At 41.1% G+C, this 20,821-nt stretch overlaps 1 protein-coding gene and 1 pseudogene across 1 annotated transcript in view; one reads left to right on the plus strand and one right to left on the minus strand.

Annotated features, from left to right (window-relative positions):
* KLHL6 (kelch like family member 6) overlaps positions 1 to 18,888 on the plus strand; it is a 48,685-nt gene extending 29,797 nt beyond the window's left edge. Inside the window, exons 3-7 of the mRNA XM_011382692.2 lie at positions 3,253 to 3,702; positions 7,853 to 8,090; positions 12,310 to 12,512; positions 14,032 to 14,245; positions 15,505 to 18,888. Coding sequence (XP_011380994.1) covers positions 3,253 to 3,702; positions 7,853 to 8,090; positions 12,310 to 12,512; positions 14,032 to 14,245; positions 15,505 to 15,806 — 1,407 coding nt within the window. The 3' untranslated portion in view covers positions 15,807 to 18,888. The remainder of the gene's footprint in view (positions 1 to 3,252; positions 3,703 to 7,852; positions 8,091 to 12,309; positions 12,513 to 14,031; positions 14,246 to 15,504) is intronic.
* A 1,173-nt stretch (positions 18,889 to 20,061) lies between these two features.
* Positions 20,062 to 20,177, minus strand: LOC111734340 (annotated as a pseudogene).
* Between the last annotated feature and the right edge of the window lie 644 nt (positions 20,178 to 20,821).

Genomic DNA, 20,821 nt, shown 5'->3' on the forward strand with positions numbered 1-20,821 from the left:
AATGGTGGATGAATGCACGGTTCTGATTGGGGAGACACACGTTTGGATCAATGTTTCTAACAAATGTGAGCTTCAGCACACACTTAATTTGATTCTCTTTCATGGTTTCCTTCTTCGTTCATCAGCAGTCATCGAGCAGGGAATTGGCATCTTGTTGGCCAGGCCTTGCCACATCTGGGCAGATCAAATCAGCTGAGCTCTCTGGTGAAGTGTGCAAATCATGTTTGGCGTCTGCCAAGCCTCTGTCCTGTGCAAACGCTATTTGATTGGAGGCAGTTTGAAATAATGAAAAAAACATGCATTTTTGGAATCAGTAAGACTGTTTCAAATTTTAGCTCTACTTCTTATTAGTTATAAATCTCTAAGGAAACTACTTCACTTCTCTGAATTTGTTTTCCTCATTTATAAAACAGGAATAATAATAATTATTTACTGCAGAGTGTCTTGAGGATTAAATGAACTGGTTAATATAAAAGAGCCAGTGCATAGCAGGTGCTCTTTATTTTATTTTTTACATTTCTTTTTCCTCACTGTGTAATTGACAGTTGAAGAAAGTGTTTATTTCTTTTATTTCTGATTTTAAAAGCAACTTCATGCTCAGCATAGAAAACTTGCTCTATACATCTATACAGCAAAGTCTAAGAAACAAATTAATAACTTTATAAAACTACATAGAGATAACCACTGTTAGCATTTTAGTGTGTTCCCTTATAGTGTTTTCTCTATTCACGAAAAACTTTATTTATTTTAAATAGATAATTCCTCCATATGGCACACAATTTGAAGGATTACAAAAAGGTAAACAGAGTAAAGTAATTCTTCCTCTCTACTCTGACACCAGTCACCAGTTCCCTTCTCCAGAGGCAATCACCGTTACCAGATTCTTAGGTGGCCTCTCAGAGACAGCCTACATATTTAGAAAATTGATTTGGTTTTCATATTATCTTCCTCTCACGCAAACACTGGTGTGGTGTACCTGCTGTTTCGCTCAGAGGCTACCATGTAAGTGAGTTCCTTTTCAGCCCTGAAAGATGCCTTTGCAGGCAGGGCCACATAGAGCTCTGGTTACAGGTTCTGAGGGCTCAGCGAGGCTTGGTCTCGGTTGTATATTTTTACTCTTTGAACTGAAAATCTGCAGACAACTAAACAGGTGTTAGAATTCTCAGTCTCAACCGTTTCCACAGTTGCTCATGCGAGGAGCAGATCTGCAGGCGGTTGGGGGCCAGCAGACGGGATGGTCTGAGGCAGAATTCTGGCTTACTCCAACACTGCATTGACCCTCAGTCAATGTGTTTCTAAACTGACAGTTGGAAAATGTGGTCTGACACTGAAAGATAATATTTTGCAATTGGGATTGTTTTAAAAAAAATCAGGGATATGTGCCCCCTAGAATGCTTTGGAGTAAAGAACAAAGCCTAAGAAAATATATTCCACTCTAAGACCAGTCCTGCCCTCTATCCTTCAGGCCCTACAACTCTGCTACCCCCAGTTCCTGTTACTAGAGCTTCTGTGCAGACCATATCCCCTCCCCTCCTCCGCCCCACACTCCTCTGCAGGCCCTGTCCTCAAACCGGTCCTCTCTGCCAGGCCCTGCCTACTCAGCTTTTTTTTTCCCCCATTCTTCTACTAACTGATCAACCCAAGAACATCGAGAACTTGACCCTATTAAGGGGGAGATAGGAGGACCAGGAGGGGAGACAGGAAGTTGGACTCATTTAAAGCTAAGCTTCAGAGAACAACGAATAAGAAATGAACTGATATATTTGAGACACTTCATCTGTAAAATGAGTATTAAATAATATAATGGCCATGACAGTGTTTTGTAAACTGTAAAGTGCTGTATATACCTAAGGGGCTCATATGATTATGAGGATGATGATAATTTAAAAATAAGACATGAAAGCCAATCAATTTTAAAAATTAATTTTTTGTTTACCCAAGTATTACTTATGTTAGAAGATTTAAAAAATATATAAATAGAATAAGAAAAAATTCTCACAGTCTTATTAGAGAGTGTGGTCCCTTGTATTATTTATACAGTATATTCCCTGTCCATTGCTGGGGCCTGTTTCTGTGGGAAGATTGCTGTTCCCTTAACAACAAGTTTTGCTGCAAGATTTACTCTAGTCAGTTAAGTATTGGTGGGAATGGCATGTGCCACCGCTGAGCGAAAGTTTTAAGAGCCTTTGTGTGGTTCTGGCATCTTTTTCTCCATTTGTCACAAGACTGGCGTATCTAAGTTAAGGGCTTTTCTATCATCCTGGGTGAGGGAATGAAGAGCCCTGTGAAGGACATGGAATGTGAGTGAGAAATAACATTTATTGTTGTAAGCACCTGACATTTGGGGGTTATTACTGCAGAATAATTAGTTCTAAGATAGCTAATATGCAGAGAGATGACAACCGTTAATATTTTAGTGTATATCCTTCAGCCTTTTATCTATGCCTATCTTCTATATATCTTTTCCTTATAAAAATTGGATTGTAATGTACACATGATTTTGTGAAGTACTTTGTCATGTCATCTGCAAATATTTCCCTATCTGTCTCTAAAAGATAAGATTCTTCCTTAAACATAACCATAACTTCATTGCACTTAAAGTTTCGTATCACCAAATATTAGTCATTGTACAATGTTAAATTGTACAATTTTAATGTTATTTTGTTGAAATCAGGGATTCCAGTAAGGTCCCTAACTTTGCAAAAGGCTGATGTATCTCTTAAATCTCTTTTCATCCTTAGGCTCTCCCTCCCTCGCTTTCTCTCTCCCCTTGTGATGTATTTGATGGAGAAACCGAACTGGTTGTTCTGTAGAGTTTCCCACAGTCTGGATTTTGCTGATCATATTCCCATGGTGTCATTTGACATGTTCCTCTTTTCCACTATATGTAGTTATATGTGGATTTTTGTCTGCATGGGAGGTCAGCACCCAACCACCGTGTTGTTCAAGGATCAGTTGTATTTCCTGTAAGTTGCTGATTAAAGCTAGAAGCTTGATCAGATTTCATGAACAGATTTTTAAACTTGATGCATTATTAAAATTTACATGTCATTTAATATTCTTCTACAACATGTTTTCTTAATGACTAAAGAACTGTCGAAAATACAAATGTATTTTTATTTATTTAACTAGTCCCTTATTGTCAGTCAGTTAGGTTGTTTCTAATTTTTTCTACTACGTACAACTCACTGATAAAACTCTCTCTGGACTAGTCATTTTCTGGCCTAATTTGCTGCTCTTCTGTTCTCTTAGTTCCTGCGGATGGTGGACGCCTGCGCCAGCTTCCTCACAGAAGCCTTGAACCCAGAAAACTGTGTTGGAATACTGAGGCTGGCAGACACGCACTCCTTGGACAGTCTAAAGAAGCAGGTTCAGAGTTACATCATCCAAAACTTTGTGCAGATTCTAAATGCTGAGGAGTTCCTTGAACTTCCTGTGGACACTCTGTATCACATCTTGAAGAGTGATGACCTTTATGTGACTGAGGAGGCTCAAGTGTTTGAGACTGTGATGAGCTGGGTCCGGCACAAACAGTCGGAACGACTCTGCCTGCTCCCCTATGTTCTGGAGAATGTGCGCTTGCCCCTTCTGGACCCATGGTACTTTGTGGAGACAGTGGAAGCCGATCCTCTCATCAGGCAGTGCCCAGAGGTCTTCCCGCTGCTTCAGGAAGCCAGGATGTATCACCTTTCTGGCAATGAGGTGAGCTGACAATGAGAGGTGCTGTAGGTAACCAGTGAAGTAAGGGAGTTAGTGGACCTCACAGAGATATAGGGGAGGCTGGCTCGCAAATCCTCAGGGCATCAAGAAGAAGATGCTACACTGTTTACAGTTTGAGTCAGGGAGTCCCAGAAGCCTTGGGTTTCTTATCTGTAAAATGGGGATGATACTGCATCATAGACAGCTACTGAGAGGAGTAGGTAAGGTGGAGAAATCACCCAGCACCGTGCCTGGCACAGCCTTCCTCTTCCCAGTTGTGTAAGGGTGGGATGTTGGTGGGGGTGATGAACACATGGACAAAATGTACCCTGTCTAGTCACTATCCCACGGGGGGCTGCTTTCCTAGTCTGCCCATTCTGGGGAACTCTGAGTCTCTTGGGTTCCCTATGATGTTACTTTAGTTCAGACTCATTATCCCTGAAAACTCCTCAAAACTCACCTTCCTGCTCCCAGTGTGGCCTCCTTCTAATTCATTCACCAGATGAATGATCTAAAACCTAAGCCTAATTATTTCTCTCTTGAGACTACCCTCTTCATGGGCTCCCCACCACCTTCAGGATAAAGCGCACACTTCCTACCTGAGCTCCCAGAGCCTGGCCTCACATACTTCACATCCTGCCTGCTTATCTAGCACCATCTCCAGTGCCTCTCTTCTGCTACAGTCCTAATGCACTGCTTGTAATTTCCTAAAGTGGACTTGCTTTTTCAGCCTCCAGGCTAATACAGGGATTGTTCAGATGCCTTTTTCTACTTCTTCATCTACTTAACTTCTTGATCCTCCTTCAAAAATCAGGTCAAGCATCACCTTCTCCAGAGGCCTCTCTTATTCCCATAGAATCGGGTGCATTGCTCTATCATAGCACCAACTGCTGCATGTTAACCACTAAATTCCTCATTTGAAAATATCTCTAGACTGGGAGCTTGTTATGGTTGGAAATACATCTTATTGAACTATTCATCTCCAGACCTTAGGAGAGTCCCTGGCACATAGTCAGTGATAGGCAAATATTTGTTGAATGAAGAAAGGAGGACCAAGATGGTGAATACACATATGATTTGGATCTACCTGGTTCTCCTTAACAATTCCTGAAGAAATGTTTTATTCAGAACTATATAAAGATAAGGATAAGCTTAGTGGGGAGGAATAAAACAATTAAGTAGTAATGATATACGGGCAGTTTATTAAGTTTGTACATATGAACACTCACATATATATACTGGTATACAGTAGCTCTGAGATTGGCAAGAAGCCTCCTTTATTAGGCCATTGGTAGAAATCTTAGCCAAAAGTGGCTTAGGAATTGTCTGAGGCCCCTTGGGAGCCTCCGCCTTTTTCTATGTGTCCTTTCTAGTTATGCGTCGTCCTCAGATCTGTTGTCACTCATTCACAGTGCAAACGCATCCGTAAATGTTTGGTAGAAGTTACTGGAGATGTTATCAGAACCAGGAGTTTTCTTTGTGAGAAGGTTTTCAACTACAAATTGCATTTCTTTAATAAATAAAGAGCTGTTCAGGTTATCCAGTTCTTCTAGTTTGAGCTTTGGTAGTTTGTATCTTTCAAAGAATTTTTCTGTTTCATAGAAGTTATTAAATTTATTGGTATATAGTTGCTCACAGTATTCCTTTATTCTTTTAATATCCACAGAATCTGTAGCGATGTCAAATCTCTCATTCCAGATATTGGTTATTGTGTCTCCTCTTTTTCTTTCCTAATTGATCTGGTTAGAGGTTTATCAATTTTATTGATTTTCTCAAAGAACCAGTTTCTGGTTTCATTTGGTTTTCCCTGTTGTTTTTATGTTTTCTATTTTATTTTTATTCTATTTCTATTCTATTTCTATTCTATTTTATTTCTATTTTATTTCTACTCTGATCTTGATTATTTCCTTTCTTCTGCTTACTTTAGGTTCAATTTTCTCTTCTTGTTTCTGATTTCTTAAGGTGGAAGAGAAGGTAATTGATGTGAAACCATTTTTCCTCCTGATACTGTCATTAGTGTTTTAAAGTTCCCTCTAAATACTACTTTAATAGCATCCCATATGTTTTAATATGCTATGCTTTCATCTTTTTTTTTTTTCAAATAAATCCTGAACACAAACTATATGCCAGATTTGGTACCAGGCACTTTAAAACATTCTCTGCCTTACTAAACATATGGTCCATCAGAGAAGACAAGACATTAAGCAAATGAACGATTATGAGTGGACTGATGGGGAGAGTCCAGGCAGCTTCCTGGGTCCTATCCCATGCTGGTATTTGAGTTACTGACAGGTGGCTCAGCAGTGGGAATCAAAGCCCTCACACACTTGAAGATGAGTGTCAGTCCCTGCTCTCAGTTCAGCGTTTGAAATACAGGGTCTTAATCAACTATACTTTCAATATTCTGGCTATTTTTGTTTCAGCTTCTCATTTCCTAAGTCCCTGAAATGCAGATGATAAAGGCATTCTGATATCAAATGTCTCTACTAAGTCTTCTGCAAAATTGCTGCTATAAAATATCTGCTCTGTTTTTTGTATTTGCAATGGGTTGGGGTAGGGAGTAGAATGATATCCTCTGGATTTGGGAGGAGAGAGAATTCTGATGTGTGGCAGGAATTTGGGCTTACAATCAGGCAGATCTGGGCTTTAATCTTGACTGCACAATTGACCTCCAGGGTGACCTTGGCCAAGCTACTTAGCTACTTTAAAGTTCAGTCTTGATCTGTAACATGGGGATAATAATACCTACCAACTACTGGAATTGTTTTGAGAATTAAATAAGATAATGAATGACATATTCTCAGCACAGTGCCTGGCACATGGTAAGTGCTCCATAAATGAACTCTGTTCTTATTCTCGCTCAGGCCCTTTATGGTGTTATGTCTCCCAAAATCAAGCATTCTCTTTCATGGAGGCTAAAATCTCTCTTTTCACCATGTCCTAGGATTCCGCTGCCCTGTTGCCCCAAATCCTGTTCAAGGCACTTACTTATTCCTATTTCACAGTCTGGGTACTGAACCAACCAACCCCTGTGATCTCTGAATTGAGATCTCACTGCCAGTTGATTCCTTGAAACTCTCTGTTTGCTCGTTTCTTGAATGATCTTGGATTTATTCCTAATGACAGCAGTGTACGCCTAGAGGCTACTCTTTGAACACACTTCTCCCCTTAACCTTCCTTTCTCAAACTTTAATCCTTTTTATCCTATCATTACCACTTCTTCTTAACCTTGTCTTTCCTCTAAGCTCATGAAAGTGGCGACAGTGGGGCATTTTAGAACCCTAAAAGCAAATGTCAATCTACATTTGATTTAGGAATGGAAGCTAGTATTTTCATTGGGAGAGGTTTTTGAGACAGAGAAAGTTGCCCCTTCATTTCATTGCCTCCGAAATTTCCAGAGACCACCTTGTTCTATACCAAAGACCTGATGGCATAGAAGTGATTACAGGCATTTACAGAGATTGTGTCACTTCTCCAAGGTCACATGACTACAGGTGGTGGAACTAGGACCAAACTCTGATGTATTTGACTCCAAAACGCTGCTCTTTCAGCTGTGGCTTTCTTTGCTTGTTTGAGGCTCTGAAGGGTCATATACTTGATGTTAGGATCCAGTCCCCCGATCTCCCTGGCCACACCCTGCTCCTTTTTATTTTTTTCCCCCTAAGTCTCTGGATACTCTATTGTGCCAACTGTCAGGACCTCTCTTTCAGAAGTCTGATAGTGAGCAGTCTGGGATACCATCAAGAAATTAAAATAAGCAGGGATTGGAAGGTGGCCAGGAATGAAATTCCAGGATTCAAGGCTTTAGATCAGGTGGGAAGGGAGAAATGATGGTAAACAGACCTGGACTTGTTAAAATGGCAGCAAAAGCAACAACAGGTAACCTTTGTTGGGGTTACAATAACCTCAATATACCAGGCCCTGGGCCAGGCACACTATGCATACAATCTCATTGAATCTTCACAGCAAACCTGTGGAGTAGTTACCACTAAAATATCCGTTATACAGGTGATGAAACTGAGGCTCAAGGAGGTGAAGTCACCCTGACATAAAGTGGCAGAGTTGGGAATTGGGCCCTGTTTTGCTGGCTCTATAGCCTGCGGTCTGAACTGCTATGTCATCCTGCCTTCCTGTACTCCCATTGATTTTCCAGATCATTTCAGAGCGTACCAAACCCAGGATGCATGAGTTCCAGTCTGAGGTGTTCATGATCATTGGTGGCTGCACGAAGGATGAACGGTTTGTGGCGGAGGTAACCTGCCTGGACCCCCTGAGGCGCAGCCGCCTGGAGGTGGCCAAGCTTCCAATGACAGAGCATGAGCTGGAGAGTGAGAATAAGAAGTGGGTGGAATTTGCATGCGTGACATTAAAAAATGAGGTCTACATCTCAGGTAAGCAGGAGCCACGTGATGCCAAAGCAAGCCTCCGGTGGCACTTTGTATTTTCCTGGGTGAGTTCTAGGCAGCCATCCTAGAACTACTGTGAGTGGCAGTGATCTAGCTCTGACTGGGTCCGAATATAGAAACAAGATCAGGCGGTCTTGGAGAGCACATTCTTACTTAATGAACACTAACCTGTGAGCGGCAGTGTACTAGAATCAGAGGGAGCAGGCAGACAGGTTCAGTCCTTCATGGAAAAAGAAGAAGAAAAGTGATACTAGAGTTTATTTGGTGTCTGCTATCGGCACAGCACACTAACTAGGAATACAGCAATGAATAAAAACGTCTCCCAAACCTGACTCCTCCCTTCAGATTTATTAGGTCAAACTTTTAGACATTCCAACAGCACCCAGTACTTTTTCCTGTCTTGCTTCTAAGTAGTTGTCTTTTTTACAGTTTCTTTATGCCTGTCTCCCATTAGTCCTTAAATTCTGTGAGAGTCAACACTATATTCCCAGCATTTCATTTATTATGTGTGCCTAGCCACATAGTAAATGTTCAATAAATATTTATTAAATGACACATTCTCTACCATCTTGACAGCATAGTCAATGAATTTACACTTTGGTAGCATTTAATCATTTGCTCCTCACACCAACTCTATAAGGTAAATGATTTTAATCTCTAGACTATGAATCATGAAAGCAGACTCAGAAAGGTTATAGAATGTACCTAAGGTCACATACTGGTAAATGTCAAGCAGAATTTCATCCCAGGCTCTTTGAGCCCCATGCTCTCTCCATCACATCAAAAGCCACCCCGCTCTTCTTGGGGCGGCCCCAAGGGAGAAGATGAATGTCCTTTACCCTCTCTTGGAGGCTTCCTTTAATTTTCACTTGTTTGACAAAAAGCTGCTTCCCAGAGCTGGCTTCCTCAAAAATCAAGGGCAAATCAGTTCATTTTTATTAATATATTAATGCCATAGATTAGATTATAGCATTCTTTTATCTTGTAGAAATATTTTTAATTGGCATAGAACATTCAAACAATACAGAGAGTACAAAGTAAAATACGGCAGTTCATCTGTGCCATTACAATCCTATATGTTTAGATATTTTTACAAAATAGTTTTCTATTGTCTTAGAGTAAGTAATGGCATCTGCTGTAACAAACTCCGGATCTTGGTGAATTACCACAATAGTACTGGGAATAGGGGGAGTGAATCTACTCCATTCAGTCATTCAGTGGCCTAGGCTCCTTCCATCTTCTCTGTTTTCCACACGTGGCTTCAAGGTCAATGCATTTTGAGAAGAGAGGGAAATTGTATGAGTTCAAAAGACACACCTGCTCACAACAGCCTCAGCCTGGACACGAGGCATCAGTTCTACTGACATTCTATTTGCGAGAACTAGCCACATGCCCTCCCTGTGCATCTCACCCCATGCAGGTGGGCTGGGAAATGTAGTTTAGCTGTGAGTTCAGGAGGAAAAGACAGGGTTGGTAACCATAGTCAGTCTTTGCCACATCCACTACACATGTTATTCTACAAGTTACCCTACCCCTCTCTTAAATTTGTTGTTTCCTTTTTAAAGATAATATAAACAATACATGTTATACACAATTAAATGAACAAGAACTTGTGCTTTCATTCACAATATATTTTAGACATCATCACATGTTGATATGATGGATCTATCGTATGTATTAAGTGATATAATACATGTAAAGCACAGCACAATCCCAAGCACGTAGTGAGAATTCAACAGTGTTAGCCATCATTAGGGTCATTGTCACTATTCTTATTCTTTTTATCAGCTGCAGGGCAGTGTACCGAATGGATGAACCATGACATTTTTCAGCGTTTATTTTCCTACTGAAAAAAAAAAAAATACTGCAATAGGCATTCTTATGCACATATGTTGATGAACTTGTGCTGCTATTTGGAGAGATTCCTGGAAGTGATCAAAAGACGTGTAAATTTAGAATTCTTGTAGATATTGCTAAATTGTCCTCCAGAAAGATCGTATCAATTTACAATTCAACCAATGATGAAAAACAGTGGCCATTTCCTACATCCTTGCTATCAATTACATTTTCTTAAATTTTTATATTTTTATTTTTTATTTATACTTGACATACAATATTATATTAATTTCAGGTGTACGACACAGTTCAATTACATTTTTAATAGTCTAGAATGTTTACATTTATACTCTTGAATCAATATTGAGCATATTTTCATATATTTAATAGTTTAATGTATTTATTTTTTAAAAAAATTATCTGTCCACATCCTTTGCTTTTCTATTGGCTGCTTGTCTTTTCCTTATTAAGTTTTTGGAGCTCTTATTATATATCCTTTGCTATTTGTATTGCAAATACTTTCTCTCAGACTGTGGTTGTCTTTTAACTTTGATTTTTATTTTATATAGTAACTTTCCTATATGATTCTGGGTTTCGAGTCTTGCTTAGAAAGTCCCTCCCCATCCCAAGATCATCAACATTTTCGTGGTAACTTTTATAGCATTTACGATTTGAATTTCATTTTAAGGGCAATGTGAAATAGGGATCTATCTTAATTTTTCTCTAAATAACTAGCCAATTGTTCTAATACCATTTAATGATTTCTATATCTTTTAATCTGTTTCTGTACTCTTAATTTTTATTCATCAGTTTGTCTAGTCTGATGATAGTGCCCCATTGTTTTTATTATAGATTTGCAATATATTTTGATATTTGCTAGGAAAACCCCCATCTTCCTTCTTCTTTTCTAAATGTCTTACAAGTTTTTCCAAATTTACTCTTCAAAATGAAATTTAGAATGATCTTTTCAAGTTCCCTGAAAAGTCCTGAAGGCACTGAATATATAGATTTATCTGGGGAAGGTTGATATCTTTGCAATAACTTGTCTTCTCATCTATGCACACAAAATGCCTGCCTAGTCAATCAGGTCTTTTATGTCCTGAAGAAAACTTCATAGAGTTTTTATTTTCTAACAAGATAAAATTTGTATACATTTATTCAAAGTTTACGCTTATTTAATAATTTTTGACACTACCTAAATGAGACGAATATCACAGTGTTTTAAATAAAGAGAGAGACCTCTATAGGATACACACCCCCCAAATGGTTAAACTATATGAACAAAAAATTCATAGAAAAGGAGGAAGCTCAGTCTCCCTAACAGCCAGAGAAAACCAAACTGTGACATCATTTTTCTTCATCAGACTATAACATGAAACAGAACAAAACAATCCCAAAACCCTCCTCATATTCACTGCGGGGAGGGGAAAGGTCAACCAGGACAGCTTTAGAGGGCTTTTTGGCAGGACCTATAAAAATTCAAGGTATGTACACCCTTTAACTGGAAGTCCCACTTTTGGGCTCCATCCTAGAGAATCACTTTACCTATGTATGGAACATTGTCAGTGATGTTCATTACCGCACTAGGGCCCATTGATATAAGTCTGAAAAGTACATCTTCTTCTTTGAGTAGCTGGTGGTTCACTGTGCTGATGGAAAAATAGAAACACAAAGCCATTAAAATATTTGATTACAGCCACCAAAAAAGTCAATTCTCTTTTGTTTTGGTCTCCCTTCCTGATTATGTATTTTGTTTATTAAAACAGTTGTCTTGAAAAAATAAATTTACCAGCTCACTCTCATATTATCTGTTGTGAGCATCTCATTCTTTTATAATAAAAATTGTTTAAAACTAGGACAGACCTCATTTACAGTTTTATATAGATCAGAGATATTAACTAAAGGAATTTTGTAAGATTTGCTGGCTTTGCAGTTTTTAAAAAAATAAATAAGCAAACATAGAACTTAAGCCGTTTTCTAATTTGCCTAATGGTCAAGACCCTACAATTCCCTCCTACAACAGTCTAACCTTACCTGTCCTGCCTTACTTCCTGCCTCTCAGCTGCATAAACACTGAGACCAGACTCCTGCTGGTTCCCACCCACCCAGAGTTCCCTGAACTCTGACGCACAGAGGTGGCACATGACATGGCCGAGAACATGATTCACCCTAGCCTTACACTGTCTCTAATGTTGCCCTGTGTTGGCTCTGTCTCTCCATCTAGACTGCACACATCTTCAGGATTTCTTTCCTCTTAAGAGAGGGGCTGACATGGGGATTTAGCACTTTTGAACCTGTGGGAAATTATGGGAGAAGCTGTTTTTCTGTCATATCACAAGGTTTTTTAAATGCTGTGTATCTCTTATAGGTGGCAAAGAAACACAGCACGATGTTTGGAAATATAATTCTTCAATCAACAAGTGGATTCAAATTGAGTATTTGAACATAGGCCGCTGGAGGCATAAGATGGTGGTGTTAGGTGGCAAGGTCTATGTGATCGGAGGTTTCGATGGCTTGCAGAGGATCAACAACGTGGAGACCTACGACCCCTTCCACAACTGCTGGTCAGAGGTATAGATTATTTCTACAAGTAGCTCTGTTCGTATTATTACTTCAAAGCTTTAAAAAGAGGTATATGCCAATATAGGTATATGGCTTTCTGATCGCTCTGCTCCCACTGAGAACGTAGTCGGGGGCTCTGAGCTTCCATCCTCATAGAAGCCATTGCTGATCAGGTCACAGAAACAAATTCTTTCCAGGTGGGGAAGCTCCATGGACATCCATCCTTTCCTGGCCAGAACCCCAATTGCGGAGGGGAGGCTTGGTCCTAACTTTGGTGCATGTCTTGGCCCAGAGTCTATGCTTCTCAGACGCCATCTGCCCTTGTCTTCTCCACAAGGGATGCACAGAGATTTCTTGAATACACTGTTTATTGAATGCAGAGTCATTTGGTAGTGTTTAGCAGTCAGCCCCTGTTTATTTGCCTATTAATGAACCATTTACATGCATGCATGCGAGACTTTCGCAATGCAAATTCAGGTATATATCATACTCAGGCAAAGGTAAAGCACTGCTAATTAATGGGCAAAAGTTATGGAAGATGAATAAGCTCTGGAGATCTGTACTACACTGTACCTATAGACAAAAATACTATATTTTACACTTAAAATTTTATTAAGAGGGCAGACCTCATGTTAAGTGTTCTTGTCACAATAATTTTTTAAAAAGGTAAAGTGATCTCACTTTCTATATTTCCAGGTTATTCCCAATTTTAAATTTTCTTTCTCCTTATCAGATCATGTGTCAGAGCATGTTCTAGCTTTGGAGAGTATAAAACATAGTCAATGTAGGCACAAGCAAAGGTAGCCAGGTCATCATGGCATCCAGCCAAGACCTGTCAACCCTAAAACTGCCATATAGGGAGCCCTTACTATTTATGGGCTGTGTGCCTAAGTGTTTCTCAATTCAACAAATCCCATCACACAGTTGCTCTGTGACCCAAGAGGATCATGTCGATGGGCAAGAGGCTCTTCTTTAGAGCCCTGGGGTTCACAGGGTGGAAGCACAAGTCTGGCTTAATCCCAATATCTGCATGTAGCCCTAGAGTGGGAGAGTCTGCTTACCTGTGGCTATCTAAAACCCTTATACAAGCTTTTCTTCCCTGTGTAAGCACCAAAGACAATGCCTGGCACATAACAGGCACTAAGTAAATACTATTTGAGTGAACGATATAAATATGCACATTGGAGAAAGCCTTTTTCTCCAGCACTGGCTGGTTTCATCTGTATAAACACTTATTCCCGTCAACACCCCTCCTCATCCAAGAGCTGAATTTTGAGAGAAACGGGCTGGAAACCTCCAACACTCAGCCTGCTCTAGCCTGCTCAGAGCCCGGAAGGAGGGTGAGAGATGTGTGCCTTGATCTTCTCTTGTGTCTCAAGGGGAGGTCAAGGCTACAGGTCTTGTGACTTTAGGCAAAGGATGCCCAGGCTTGTGTCCCCTGGCTCCTGGCCTGCGTCCTGTGATCCACTGTGGCAATCTGGGCAGCATGACTAACCGCTTCTCTTGGGGGCCCTGTGCCTCTCTGCAGGCTGCACCCCTCCTTGTCCATGTCAGTTCCTTCGCAGCCACCAGCCATAAGAAGAAGCTCTTTGTGATTGGGGGAGGGCCCAATGGGAAACTGGCCACGGACAAGACTCAATGTTATGACCCTTCAACCAATAAGTGGAATTTAAAGTCATCCATGCCAGTGGAGGCTAAATGCATCAATGCAGTGAGTTTCCGGGACCGCATCTATGTCGTCGGTAAGTGAGCAAATGGCTTCTTATTTATCGGAGGTTCTTCACTCACACAGCCATGCAGGTAGATCAGACAGGGCCTTCCTGGGAACTCACAACTTCCTGAAAGAGAAGGTGGGATTGGTCCAGGCCTTGGTAGGATTTCTCTTGCAGTCCTGGAGGCAGAAACAGTCGACATTTAGGAGACATACAAAGGGGAGGAGCTAGAAGTCGCTGCAGGAAAAATACAGACATTGGAATTGCACAGTACAATAAGTGCCCAACATATGGTAGTTATCATTATTTCTTATTTTGTGTTCATGGGAATTTTATTTTTCCTAATTGCTTGGGGTGCTCTGAAAATTTGCAGTTCGCCAGAAGGAAAGCCTGGCCAGCCAGACCACAGTTAGCATGTAATTGTTAAGGTTGATGGATCTCAATTCTGACTACTCATTAGAATCATTGGGAGCTTTTTACAAAAATATGGGTAGCTGGGCCTTGTTTCGGACCAATGAAATCAGAATGAGAAAGAAGATGCTGACCAACAGTGCAAATGTTTTTAATGTGCAGGTGATTTTATTGTGCAGCCAGGACTGAGAACTACTGATTAAGGAGATTCCAAATATAAATAACTTCAGCAAATAAAGGCTAATCAGAGAAGCAAAACATGAGAACGGGTTTTTTTTTTTTTTTTTTTTTTTAAAGCCCTTCTCTCCCTTGCTTCAGGTTTCATTTGTGTTTATGGTCAGGCTCATGACTCTGCTTAAAGGTCTAATCTTGAGATGAGTGACTTGGGCTGGTGTCCCAGGTCCTAGTCAGTCTACAGACAGGCTACCACTCCTAGTTACTGGATGGCTTCTATGTACCAGGCCTTCTGCCAGTTGCTTCATGCACCTGGTCCTTTTGATGTCTTATAACCCCATGGTCTATGTGCTGGTGATTAGAGAGCAAAAGGTGGCAGAGCTGGGATTGTGAGCTGAGTCTACCTGACTGCACCAGGTATTTTTTCCCAGAGAGCAGCCTTAGGGTGCATTTTAGCAGCCAGACGCAGCCAGGTGTCCTTTGGAACCTGATTAACATCTGGCTGTGGAATTTAAAGGGCCTTGTGAAGTGTCTCCAGCACTTCCTGTTCCTCCGAGACACCCTGGCTTTCTGGAGAACCATAAATCTACTTTCTCTTGGCAAGATGGTAAACTTGACTTAACCAGAAGAAGGGTTTTAGTGGTTAAAGGGGAAGAAAACAAGAAAAATAGTGAGACGCCCACCCTGTTTTTCTTCCCCTTCAGGTGGGGCCATGAGAGCCCTGTACGCCTACAGCCCTCTGGAGGACAGCTGGTGCCTGGTGACTCAGCTCAGCCACGAGAGGGCCAGCTGCGGCATTGCGCCCTGCAACAACCGGCTCTACATCACTGGGGGGCGGGATGAGAAGAACGAGGTCATCGCCACCGTGCTGTGCTGGGACCCTGAGGCCCAGAAATTGACGGAGGAGTGCGTCCTGCCCCGGGGGGTGTCGCACCACGGCAGTGTCACCATCAGGAAGTCGTACACCCACATCCGGAGGATCGTGCCTGGAGCAGTGTCAGTCTGACTGCGGAAAGGCGGAGCCACGCGGGCAGCTGGGAGACCGTCCTCACCAATCCTGTCCTTCCCACTTCAGACAGCAGGCTGGGCTTGGGTTTTAGGCCATACATCAGGGAATCCCTTGGAAGTCAGAGCTTTAGGACACTTGAGAGCAGCCGGGCATGTTTGCATGACCTACCTCAGGAGAGAAGAGTAATATGAAACATTCAGGACACACTTACCCCACGCCAGGTTCTATGCCAGGCACTTTTGTATGTATACTCAAGACATTTAAGCATAATGACCTGGTGACTGGATATAATCACTTCATGTTTTACAGGTGAGTTTCAGAGAGGGTAAATGATTTGCCCCAGGTCACTCAGATTGCAACTAGCAAAGCCAGGAGTCTAAACCCAGGTCTTTTAATTTCAAAGGCTTTGTGCCCTTTCTGCCATACTGTCTATCTCAGAGCAGGAGACAAAAACAAAGACAACCCAAAAAACTTTGTTGTTGTTGTTGTTGTTGTTGTTCTGAAAAGTTTGCTAAAGGATTCACTCAGCTAGGTAGGGAAGTAAAGGGGTTTCTTTTGTCGTTTTTTTCCCCCTTATATTTAAACCATACGGAACCCTTGGTCTTAGAGCCTTGGGCTCCTTGTCAAGAGTGTCTCAGGTTGTTTCATCTGAAAGATCTGGGGAGATGGATCCGAGAAGGCCTGTTTGCTTTGAAAGAGATAAAAGACTTGTGTTCTATTCTTCCACATCAAAAGCCCCTGTTTTTTATGATCACAGGAGGCCTGTTTTGGAATAGAACTGTCATTACCAGACAGAATTGTACCTTCAGCACAGTCCAGTGTCCTGTCCTCTTAATGTCTAGCCGTTGCACTGCCATGGAGAAAAGAGGTTCCCAGAGACCCAGAGAACTGTTTTAAAAAGACGTGAACATCCTAACATTGCTCTTCAGACAATGATTTGGGTCCATGTCCCTGAGACACCACCCTCCTGGAGCCTTAGATTCTAGTTCCTTGTAAGCCCTGCTGTTTGGTTTTTGGATCAGCTTGGCACAATTTTGACTCAAAGAACAGAGTCTGTCCTTCACTCTAAGAGCTAGCTAGAGCTTTCAAATGAGCTCACTGGAAATTCATTCTAATCCCCAAGTTGGGGAAACAGATGAAGGGATCCTGTTTCATGTGCCGTATTTAAAAGCAACAACAATGGTGACAACATAGTAACTGCATTACCCAATGTGCTTATTTTCACCATCTGATTTCAAATCTCTACGTGGAATTTTATTCCACATCAGATGTGGCATATTGTAGTCGTACTTCTCAGCAGTTTGGGAAGTTAAAGGTAGTAGAGTTGATAGTGCATTTCATTTTCATAGAAAAGTTATGGTTAGCAGAAGCTAATGTTCAAAGCAGGTAAGATAGACTTAGAAAATTACAAGTGAGATTTCTGTTTATGCTTAGATCATTGAGGATAAATTAAATGCATTTTGGTATATGAAAAGCTCTGTCTCTTAGGGTCAGGTATAACAGTTTAGCTCCTTACTATGAAAAGTAAGATGGAAAAATGCAAACATTTGTGGAAATTTAGAACATGTGTATCACTTAGTCATGAGCACTAATAATCTTAAAATGCTCTCAATGGAAACAATTTAATGTAGTTCAATTCAGCAAACATACAAAGAAATTTTTATGTTCGTCAAGCCTTGGGGACACCAATAAATAAGACAAATCCTCACCCTGGAGACACTTGATAAACAGGTAAATAGACCACTAGTCGATATTATAATTTTCGTTTTGTCAAGTTAGCAAAAAATGAGATGTATGTAAATAATGAGGCTGCATCCAATTCTCTATGATCCTTCCACGTGATCCTCCTGGGAAGCCGTGCATGTAGGCCAATGATGTAGCCACTGATTACATATTTGTTTTACTTTGAGATCGCCTTCAGAAACTATTTATGAGCTAGAGGAGAAATCATATTCCAAAGATGGTTTCGGAGCAGAACTTCCAAAGAGAATATTCGATGACAGCATCACTGGCATACACAAAAGACCTCCCCTCAGAAAGACAGCACTCCTTGTCACGGCCGTCCTTTGATGAGACCAGTCAGCAAATTCTGAGCCCATCAGTGGGTTGACCTTATGCTAGGAAATTGAAGATTTAGGTTCTCTGTGTTAAATTTGGTTCTAAATGTGGGACCTAAGTTTCAGGACTAGTTAAGAATACCCGAATAAAGACAAAGAAGTAATTTTATATGATGCTCGTATTACCAGATGTGCAGGTGACTCGTGGTAAAATCTCAGAGGCCTGAACCTCAAGAAATAGGGATCCTCGATAATGGTATGGGTTAGCAGACATGTACCTATTAAGACGATCCAAAGTTCTGCACTTGAAGCTGTCAGTCTGTAGCTTTTAGAGAAAGCAAAAATTTCAAGTCATGTTGGGGAAACAAACAAAAACAAAAATTATTTGCAGCAAGTTAACTGTCTTAACCCATGCCACCAGCAGGGGGATGAGGCAGACAGATGCCAGGTGAGCCAAAACAAAGGGCCCTAAAGCTCAGGCAGGGAGGGTGGGATGCCCTGGCACAGCAGACTGGATCTTGGCACAGGTCCTGTGAGTGGACAGAGCACCCCTGGTTGGGAGGAAGAGGATGACATAGAAGGAGGAGGAGGAGGAGGAGGTCAGATTTAAGGAAGATGATAAAGCTAGAAAATTATATCTGGGGCCCTAGAGTTTGTGAATATGACTTCATTCTCAAGAAGAGTAAGAGGAGAATAAGGAGCAGGGGTTCTAGGCAAGTGGTTCCAATAAGGAACCTACTTCTTAGAAGTGAGGCACAAGTTAGAGCACTAACAGTCCGACTCAAGTGCTGTGGGGCCTCTGAGCTGCTTGGCTGGGTCTCCTACCTGACTGGACCTTGAGAGAATGAGGCCCAGAGGCTTGGATGGAGTAGAAACTGTAGGAGAGGTTAAAAGACCTCACTTGACAAGGCTGGTCTGAAATAGGCAGGGAGCTAAGCTTACCCAGACACCAACAGATAAATGTTCTTTTCTTAGCTCTCATCACATTCTGCTGTCAATGACTACATCACACACACACACACACACACTGCCCTTGAACCCAGAAACAAACTATGCTTTCAGGGAAATGAAAATACCTTTTGGTTATAGCTGTAAAAAAGTATAGCTTTGCTATTTATAAAAATCTTTGAGGTACTATTATTATTTGCTTATCCTACTTGATTTTGAAAAAGAAAAAGTACTCAATAGAATTTTCAAAGTGGGTAAACATCATTGGAATTTCTTATGTAAAGTTCTAACTTGGGTTTGCGAAATCATTTTTTCCTTTAATATCTTATCTGGATGTTGTAATAGATCTCATAATATGAAGAGTCAACCTTTATGGAAATCCACAGATATTTCGAATATGGCTACTATAAAACCAGTTTTGACAGGTTATATTTTCATATTTATAGGTAAAAATAGTCAACACTTAGTTAACCAAATCCTTCACGTATTTTGGTAACACGAGTTTGAATTTTTTTAAGTGATCAAACTAAAGATACTGTTTTTGGTAACTATGCAAATAAAGTTTTATTTATTCAAAAATATGTGTGGAATTATAAGAATACGTTGTATACAATCACTAGGTGTTTTTTGTTGGTTTGTTTGTTTTGGTTGATGTGAGTAAAGGTATCTGAATAGAAATTGATTTAGGAGGTAGAAATTTAAAACGTTTCAGTTAGTTCAAGAGGGTTTAGATAAATTCATAGGATAAGATTAATCATATTTGGTTTATAGAATGGCAAAAGGTAAACAGCTTTTCTCTCCCTAATGCCTCTCCCTAACTTCCTCTCTGAGCAAGCTTTTACCAACCCACTTGCAAACTGTGTGACTCTCATCTTGCCTGTTCTTATCTCTTATTACAGGAGGCCCCCTTCTAGGTTTCTGATTTCTGATCTGACCTCTCAGCCCTGTATTAACCCACCAATGTCATCATGTTGTCTCTGAAGTCTTATCTGACCTGTGCTGCTCACATCAGGGCCTGTGGAACTTGGCATATGAGACAGAGTGCTGTGGTTCTCAGACGCTGGAAAACTTGTCATCAATTTAGTTTGTTTTGGAGTACAACGCAAAGGTCCTATGCAATTCAAAAGGAAAACCTGAGGCTTAAAGAAATGTGGGATCACATGAATTGCTTTAGGCCATTCCCACCTGCCCTCCTTAAAAATAGAGTTGGTTTTTTTTTGTTTTTAAATTTTAATTTATGCCTACAGCACCTACAGCACCGGGTCTTCCTAGGTGGTCTCCCATCCAAGTACTAACCAAGCCTGACCCTGCTTAGCTTCCAAGATCAGATATCGGGCTTGTGCAGGGTGGCATGGCCATAGACCAGGGATCATTGCTCCACTGGAGAGTGAGCCCAGGACCTTCTGCTTGTAAAGCAGATGTGCTAACCACTACACTATGGAACCACATTCTAGAAATAGAGATTTTTTGCTTCTCTGCTTTAGGAATTCTAGGTGGAAAACCCTGGGGAGAACTGCCCTGGGGTCTTACCATTGGGAAGTGTTCTGGAGTTAATCCTGGGCCACAGATCTGACAGCCAGTGCACCAGCTGTGAATCAAGACGGGGTTTTGACCTAACTTCACTGCTGAGCCCTCCAATTTCCCTCATGGCTGTAAAAGATAATCTGATGCCTGGGCAGGTTGGCCAGGGCCTGGCAACTGCCCAGCTTTCTTTGGCTTCTCTCCCTTCTCCTGGTGCTTTTTTTTTTTTTTTTGCTGTCTGGCTTCTCCTGGACCAGCCCCCTGTTTGTAGGAAATGCAGACTTTATATCGGATCTCAGTTCCCCCCAACTCCCATGGGCCCATGCCTCATTTTCTGTTCGAGTATGCTGCCATAAGTAAAGACCCTTGGTGCTGAGACTAATTTGGGTCAGGTCCCACCCACCCCAAGCTGCCCAGCATCAACCTGCCTGCTTACAAATCACTCTGGTTTTCACTTCCATGTTTGTTTCTAATGCTTAAGAATTT

The sequence above is a fragment of the Pteropus vampyrus genome, unplaced genomic scaffold (assembly GCF_000151845.1).
Source record: "Pteropus vampyrus isolate Shadow unplaced genomic scaffold, Pvam_2.0 Scaffold14, whole genome shotgun sequence".
Classification (NCBI taxonomy): Eukaryota; Metazoa; Chordata; class Mammalia; order Chiroptera; family Pteropodidae; genus Pteropus; species Pteropus vampyrus.